The sequence below is a fragment of the Phyllostomus hastatus genome, unplaced genomic scaffold (assembly GCF_019186645.2).
Source record: "Phyllostomus hastatus isolate PE091 unplaced genomic scaffold, TTU_PhHast_1.1 phas_contig_468, whole genome shotgun sequence".
Classification (NCBI taxonomy): Eukaryota; Metazoa; Chordata; class Mammalia; order Chiroptera; family Phyllostomidae; genus Phyllostomus; species Phyllostomus hastatus.
In genome coordinates, this window is record NW_025333884.1 from 824,191 (window position 1) to 832,916 (window position 8,726).

At 41.4% G+C, this 8,726-nt stretch overlaps 1 protein-coding gene across 1 annotated transcript; it reads left to right on the plus strand.

Moving 5' to 3' along the window:
- The first annotated feature begins 7,513 nt into the window (after positions 1-7,513).
- LOC123822907 (NADH dehydrogenase [ubiquinone] 1 alpha subcomplex subunit 5-like) lies at positions 7,514-8,415 on the plus strand. The gene is made up of 2 exons (XM_045845081.1): positions 7,514-7,568; positions 8,072-8,415. The coding sequence occupies exons 1-2, from the start codon at positions 7,514-7,516 to the stop codon at positions 8,413-8,415; spliced, it is 399 nt and encodes a 132-aa protein (XP_045701037.1).
- Positions 8,416-8,726: the final 311 nt, after the last annotated feature.

Genomic DNA, 8,726 nt, shown 5'->3' on the forward strand with positions numbered 1-8,726 from the left:
CTCTCTGACCCTAGAAGTCCAAGCCTCCTCCTCACTCAGATGCAAGAGTCCAGACCCCATACACTCACTCCACAGTTAAAAATTGAGACACCCTGACACCCAGCTCCATTGGTCCAGGTCCCCAACCCTCTTTCCTCCTGGGCCCAGTAGTACAGGCCCCCACCTCCACTTTGTTCCAGAGTAGTTTCTGAAGGTAGTTCCTTAATTTCTCCTAGCAACCTGGCCACCTTCTGGCCCCAGGTGAGGAAATGGCCCAACTGCCTGTGAGGATATGAGAGATAGATCCTGGCTGGCCCCTATGGATTTTTCTACCCTAACATCTCCCCTCCAGATTTATACCCCTCTTTTCTATCTCTTTCCTTCCAGTATGGCTTTTCTTTTTATTTCCTTCTTCATGACCCTCCTCGTGCTTTTTCTTCTCCTTTTCCTTCTGATTCTGATTATTTTTCTTCTTCTGTTCTTTCCCAGCACAACACAGGCTTAGAGTCCCCACTTTCTGCCACCAGGAGGGAGCTGAGGTATCAGGGGTAAGAGTAAATAGCTAGGGAAGAACTAGGATATTGCCTGACAAAGCAAAGTTTCACTGCTAGAAAAATGGGAACATCAAAGTGCTAAAAAAGCAGCTTTTCAGAAAACCAGCATCAACAAATCCTGGCTCATAATGTTGGTCTATTACTGAGGTGCAAATATTCCTGCCACATCTGATTTTGAAGTCACCAACAATTTAACAAGCAACTTGCCAAATCCTAAATAATTAACAATAGGTTTCACTAGCATGTACAAGTCAGTTCTAGCTCACTGGGTAGGAGGGAGGCTGGAAAGGATATGGAGCATCTGTCAGTGAGTGCAGAGGCTAAAAAAGGAGAAAAGAAAGGGTGAGAACAACAGTGGAGGAGAAAGACAAGTGAATGTGAAGTTCACAATGGTATGTATATTTTTCACATTTTTATACGTTCTGTTTTTATTTTGATTGCAACTTTCAGATGTGCCACACAGACACAAGTGTTCCTCTTTTCTCCCACTGAGTCTGCACCACTAACTGGCATATCATGGGTGCTCAGTAGATATTTACTGATTGAGTGAGAGACTGAATGAATGAATGAATGAATGGAGAGGAGGAAAGGTGGCACTACACTTATATAGGTTGTGCACTTTTGAAACATCCCTATCCCAACAATTCATGTTGTCTCTGTGTGAATGGCACCCTCACAAGTTGTATGTAGACTGAAGCAGGGTCCCTGGAGGAAGATGAGAAAGAAGGTGAGCAAAGGGAAACACTGGGTAACAGGTCATCCATTAAGATCTTGTTTTAGTAAACAAATATTTACTAAGGCTGAACTTTGTGTCAGGCATTGTCCCAGTTGCTGGGGATACAAGAAGACCAACAAGAATGAGGGCCCTGCTTTTCTTGAGCTCACAGCCTAGCAAGAGACACAGGTAGTAAACAAATACATGAGAACAAAAGAATCTTAGATGGTCCTGGGTGATGGGCAGGTGATGTGAAAGTAAGTGACTGAATTGGCAGCAAGGATGGCCTTCAGGAGGGCCATCCTGAGGAGGTGAACTTTGTGCTGAGGGAAGAGTAAAAAGAAAGAGCATTCCATGGAAAGAGAGGTGGGAAGAGTATTCAAGGCAGAGGGGAGAGCCTTTGCCAAGGCCCTGAGATGGGATCAAGCTTGCATTTTGTGAGGGTTAGAAAGAAAGCAGGTCTGGACTCATCATGGCTAAAGGGGGAGTGATGGAAGACAGGAGGCGTAAGGCTGGCAGGGGCCTGGCCAGGTAGATTAAGTCAGCACATGAAGGCAACCTTTTTGGGATCCTGCATCTTTCAAATGACAAATGCAAAGGCTGGGTGTGGGGCTCCTTAGCAAAAAGCCTGACAGTCTTTGGTGTAAAATTCTGTTGGCTACCTGGCCTGATCCTGTTGCTCCCTAACTGTAGAACCCTTCCTGAACTCCATCCTTCTCCTCTGCAAAGTGGGTGTAATGATTATCTGCACATCCTGGATGATCTATACATAACCCAAAGTGGATTCTCAACACATGATTTAAAAAAGCTAATATTATGAGCCCTACTCTGTCCAAGCCTTCATCCAAGCCCTTCATGTATTTCAACTCATTGATTCACACTCACAACTAGGAGCAGGACATTATTAATTGCCCAGTTATTTAGGTAATGAAACTAAATTCCAGAAAAGTAACATAACTTGTTCAAGTTCACAGAGTATGGCAGAGATACCTACCCACAAAAGATCTTTGCCCTCTTCAAGGTGTAGCACTCTTACTAAGTGATGACCTCCAGCTCAGGACTACACTTCCCAGCCACCCTCTCCTGTAGGTGGACCATGTGGCTAGTTTCTACCAGTGGAATGTGGGTAGAAATGACTGGTGTCAGTTCTTATCCTGAGTGATTAAGAAGCAGGAGTGACTCTTCTCTCATCTATGTGACCATCAATGGTGACCTTGGAGCCACACTCAGAAGATAGTAGAGATCAATCAGCTTCAGTCTCTGAGGGTGTGAGTAGGGCAGAGCATACCTCTCTCTCCCTAAATATTCCACCAAGTACAGATGTTACAAGTGAGAAAGAAATATCTATTATGTTAAACCAGAAAAACTTAATTTGATGATGTATTTGTTGTGTCAACTAGAATTTCTAATACACACCACTAGGAACTGCTTTCCTTGAGATAAATGTTCTAGAAGCAGAGTCAGAGACAGAGCTTCTTCTTCAAGCACTTTCCTGAGGGAGCATTATCAAGGAAGGGGAGTGAGGGAAGCAGGCTGGGAAGGCAGGGAGACTAAGGACAGAGTCTGGGCTGGAATCACACTTTAGTTCAATCCCACACATGGCACCACAGAGCTGGACCAGCCATGAAAGAATACCATCCTTTTACAACCCCATTCCAGTCAGCCATTGGCCAAGGTCTGCCTCCAAGTCAAGGCAGTAAAGGGTATGTGGTTACTAGCTCCCACCAAGTGAGATCAATTCTCAAGAGAAGAAGCTGCTCTGAGGTGTTGTCAGCCCAAGCCAGCTGGACAACAGCATGTGGGTGAGACATGGTGCACCCACTCCAGGGATGGGAACAATTTGACCCTAAGGGCCAGCTTCCAACCATGACACCTGCAAGGGATCTTCTGTGAATTTCTAGTAATACCAACTTCATCACAAGAACATAAATACAAACAATGACAAACACTACCTTGCATTACCAACTCTATAGAGTACCATAGTTAAGAACTCTAATGAATTCACCCAGCACTGCCAGAACAGCTTTCTTTCCTTTCTTTCCTTTTCATTGGGTACAACAATGGCAACAGCTCCCTGTTCTATAGAGAAGAGGATCTAGACACTGACAGAGGGAAAGAAGCCAGCCAAGGCCTCTAGGTCAGGCTGTGTCCAAGGGAGAGTCAGATCTGGGCCCCTCAGCTCACACTCTGGTAAACTCATTCTGCTTTCTCCTCCTTCACTGGCCACTGGGCTCACCAGGTAGCAGAAGGCTGGGTCAGGCCAGAATTTGCTCTCAGGATTTACCTACAGATGACAAAGCCAAACCCTTTAGCATTTCTGTGGGGCTGCCTCCATACTTCCCTCCAGCAAACACACTTCCCCCTGAGATTTCCATAGTGACTCAAAGAGCAAGTACTTCACTTCCCCTTGGGCTTTCCTCAGGTCCAGCCCCTACCTCTGTCACTGCCCTAATCTCCCTGAGCAGTGACTGGTCCCATCTGTCTTCTCATCTCTAAGCCCTGAGTGAGACCCCACACAGGGCCCGGTCCACACAGGAGGGCCATGGAGAGTCCAGAAACTCCACTTGTCTACAAAACATTATTTCTTTGTCCCCTAGTGCTTTTATTTACAAAAATTTCTAACCTACAAAAAAGTGCAAGGATACTCATATCCCTAGATTTGCCAATTGTTCATTTTGCTGTATTTGTTCTCACATACAATTTTAAAATACTTTTAAATTTTAGAAATAAGTTGTAGACATTTTGACTCTCGTCGCTGAGTACTTCAGCAAGCAGCCCCTTAGGAGTAAGACCCTTGTGCTATGTAACCACAAGACTGGTGTCTTACCCCTATACTTTACATTAGTATAATACTGTCGAATATTTAGTCCATTTTCAATTTTCCTCCACTGTACCAGTAGCATCCTTTACCTTGGTTTTGTGTTTGATCAGGAAGACAATTCAAGGCAACACACTGCTTTCACTGGCTCATCTTGCCTGTGTGGCCTCCTTCAATCTACAACTGTTCCCATTCTTTTGTTCCCTGTGAGAGTCCATTCCACTTTAAAATGTTTTTATCTTAAAAAAATATTTACTGATTTTAGGGATTGAGGAAGGGAGAGAGAGAAGAAACATCAATATGAGAGAGATAGATCAATTGGTTGCTTCCCACACATATCCCTACCAGGGATGGAATCGGCAACCTAGATATGTGTCATGACAGGGAATCGAACTCCTAACCTCTTGGTGTACAAGTTGATGTTCCAACCAATTGGACTACACTGGCAAGAGCCACATTCCATTTCTTTTCTAGAATATCTTACAAACTGGGTTTGTGTATTTCCATGTGATGAGGTCATTTAAATTTTTTTTTCACAATACTCTACAGGAACAGTGTTATCTTTCCCAGTGCCTAACATTGGGATCATAATGTCACTTGGTTGCATTTTGGGCTAATTCATAGGTAATCTTAGGGTGAACCATTGAGGCAGTGTGAACGTTATAGTCCTCATCAATTAGGGGGACTCTTCATTTCCTTGCACATACTGTCCCTGCACTTTTTTTGGAGAATCCTCTTTATCAACACCAGCTACACCACAGTGGATCATTAACTGACTATTCTGAGGGTCACAGGAGAGTCCAGAAGAAAGTCAGTGTCCCCAAAGAGAAACAAGAGAAAAGATGCTCTTGGCAGCCCCTCATCCACCAGGGATCAGCCCAGAGGATTCTCTCTTGGAATCGATCAATAACAAGTGCCTCTTATTTGAGCAGCTCCCTTATCACAAGATTTAGGTCAGAGACTGTGAATATCTTATAGTTAATACACTGACAACATGGCAGCCAAATATTTATCCTCCTTCACTGAGGGTAAACTGAGACACAGGGAGATTCAGTCACTAAAACAGAGTCACACAGACCATGAGTCACTCACTGGTCAGAGTCATTCAGAGTCTGTCTGTACCCTTAGCCTCATTCTCTCCTCCAGCCCAGGGGCCTTACTAGGTATCTGTGGTTCCTTAGACCAACCATGGGCTCAGATCCTTTCTTCTTAGGCATCCTCAGCTCACAGGAAATAATTCTGGTCTGGGAAGTAAAAGGAAGTGGAGACTTCATCTGTTTTCACTCTAGAAAAAATTACTTTCAGTAACCATCAGAGTCAGTGCTGAGAACACCCAGGCCTCCCCCTCAGGTGGCCAATCCAACCTCCTTGACCTGGACTTGAAATCACTTACTAGTTTCATGATCTGTTGGTATCACATCCAGTAGATATAAACAAAAGGGCTTTGTCTTCTCACTCCCCACTCTACCCCTGAAATCAGCTCAGGGACCACATATAATAAACACTCAGTTGCTTTTGATGAATTAGGAAGAAATAAATGGTGTTCAAATGAATGAATGAATGATCCAAAAATCTCTTCAGAAACTAGGACCTGAGTGCAGAGTCTTTGGAATTCTGGTCACATGGGACAATCTACATGTCCCTCCAGGGTCTGAGACCGATGTCTCAGACTCTTTGCTACTGTCTAGAGAAATACTCCTTCCTGCAATTGGTCTTAGTCCCTGGGGAATTAATAATAATTTTTACATATGCAAGACTTTTATTTTTTTTTCAAATTTCTATCTCATAACCACCAAACACACATGGCCCACAAGGGCCACAGTTACAGCAAGTCCATGGCCCCTCTGCTTTTGCACACATCCTAACCTGTCCTCAGCCAAGGGAGAATGACTTTTATGACCAAAGGCAGAACACGTGGTTCTGCTGCCAGTCAGCCTGGACTCATCCTCTATATGATTTGCAAAGTATTTTCTCCCATTCCGTAGAGGACATTTCGCTCTGCTGACTGTATACTTTGATGAACAGAAGTTTTTCACTTTGACAAAATCCAATTTATCTAATTATTTTTTCACATGTATACCTAGTGTAATATTCAAGAAATTATTGTCAAATCTAATGTTATAATGTCTCCCCCTACATTTTGTTCTAACACTTTTATAGTTTTAGGTCTTAACTTTAGGACTCAGTCCATTTAGACTTAATTTTTGTGTATGGTATAACACAATGGTCCACATCATTTGTTTCCATGTGGATATTGCTGTTCAACACCAAGTTGAAAACACTGTCCATTCTCCATTGAACAGTCCTAGCTTCTTTGTCAAAACACTTTGATCATGTCTTTTAATGAACAGAAGTTTTATGCTAGTGTCAGACTATTTTTGTTACTTTAGCTCTGTAGCAAGCTTTGAAATTAAGGGTTTTTTTTTATTTCTCCAACAAAGAAGCCATTGACATTGTCATAGGGATTGTTTCAAATGTATAGATAGTTCGGGGGTTCTTCCAATCCATGAACATGGATGTCTTTCCATTTATTTGTTTCTTTTTTACTTCCTTTAAGAAATATTTGGTAGTTTTCTATACATACATCTTCCACCTCTTTTGTTAAGTTTATTCCTGAGTGTTCTATTCTTTCTGTTGCTGTTGTAAATGGAATTTTCTTAATTCAGTTTTGGGATTGTTCACTGCTGTTGCAAAGAAATGGAAGTGATGCTGAGTGTTGATTATGTCTTCTACATATAGGCCTTATTTATTAGTTCTAACAATTTTTCTTTGTGTGAGAGGCAGAATGTTTAGGGTGTTCTATGTACAAGATTCTGTTGTTTGTTAAAAGAGATCATGTTTCTTCTTCCTTTCCAACTTGAATACTTATTATTTCATCTTCTTGCCTAATTATTCTGGCCAAACTTTTGGTCCAATGTTGAGTAAATGGGGAAAGCAACACCTTTGTATTGTTCATGACCTTAATAATGTTTTTTGTGTTTCTCCATGGAGCAATATGTTAGCAGTGGGTTTTCAAGTATGGCCTTTTCCTTGTTGAGTCATTTTTTTCTATTCTTACAGCCCCTGCCTATTGTTAAAAACATAACCACTTCTCTTTAAAGATTAAATTCATGAGAACATTCAATCTACAGGCAGGAAATAAAGTTTTGTAGAGAGTAAGAAATATTTTAGATGGAACTTTTCCAGGTCCAATGTCATGAAGACTGGGATATGCCATCTTTATTACCTAATGAGTTATTTAAGAAGAGGAAAAGGCTTTCTACCATACTGTAAAGTTCCCTTGGCCCCAGAGATAGAGGTGGTAAGCCTGCATGGAAGGCTTAACATACATGGAAGTTTCCATGAGAAGGGAACCTGATATTTTTTGAAGTCAAAGAAAGTTCTAGGAAAGGATCAATACAATCTCATGAGAGAAAAATTCTACCTGATGGTGAAGTTATAGGACACATGGACTGGGAAGTGCTTCCCTCTGCTGACACTGAAGAGATGTCTGTGGAAACAGGTCAGGGGTCCTCCTGGAAGTGATCTGGGGCCAGAGAAGAGGTGCAGCCCTTTCCTTACACGTTGCCTGTTGAACAAAAACAGTATGCAGGAACTAGTGGAAATTCGGTCTGGGTCTTGGCTAGGATTCAGTTGTGTTTCCTTCCACTGTGCAGAAAGCATTTTTGTTAGGACCTAAAGTACTTAATATTAAGTCAGAATCACTAATCTTTAGAGATATTTTTTATTACGGTTCTCTGACTTCCACTTTATAGAGCATTTAATTTAGATATGTTGTTGCAATTTGTAATGCAGATTCTTCCTCTGCCTTTTTGTAATATACATAAGCCTTCTTGAAAGCTTCTTGCCAATGTTATGACCCAGAGAATATCTGTCTTAAGGGCTTGGACCTATCCATCTCTCTGTAGTTTAGTCCTTATGGTGTCCCTGTGTCATCATCTCTGAGGGAGGGTAAAAGCATCACTTGGGTGGGGAACTTTAAAGCCAAGATGTAGGTCTTTGCAGGCTTGCTAAAGAACACTAGTGGCCTTGTGGGGTTGGAGGTATATGAGAGTCTGCACAGGAAGCTAAGAATATTGTATACAAAAATTCTTGATATTCTTGAGCAAAACCCTAAAAATGCAGCTTATAGAAAGTACACAGAACAGATTACAAATGAGAAGCTGGATATGGTTAAAGCAAAACCAGATGTTAAAAAATTAGAAGACCAACTTCAGGGTGGTCAAATAGAAGAGGTGATTCTTCAGGCTGAAAATGAACTAAGTCTGGTAAGAAAAGTAATACAATTGAAACCATGGGAGCCTTCAGTGGAAGAGCCTCCTGTCAACGCATGGAAATGGCCAATATAATCATCATCACCAAGCGACTTGTGTGTTGTAGGAAAACTGATGTAATTAAATGTTCTATCAAAAATATTTCCATATTATTGACATCTAACAAACAAGAAAACTAAAACTGATACATAACATATTTAGAAGACTTGTTAAAACTGACAATTATGGTAATATGGATTTATGAATCAGTTTTTGTTAATTCATTTAAAGATGATATTATTTCAAAGATAAATTATTTCAAAGGTGACATTTTATAAAATAGAGGTTCTATAAGATTTGGAAAAATTTCTATATGTTTCAATGCACAGGCCATATTTGATAGGTGA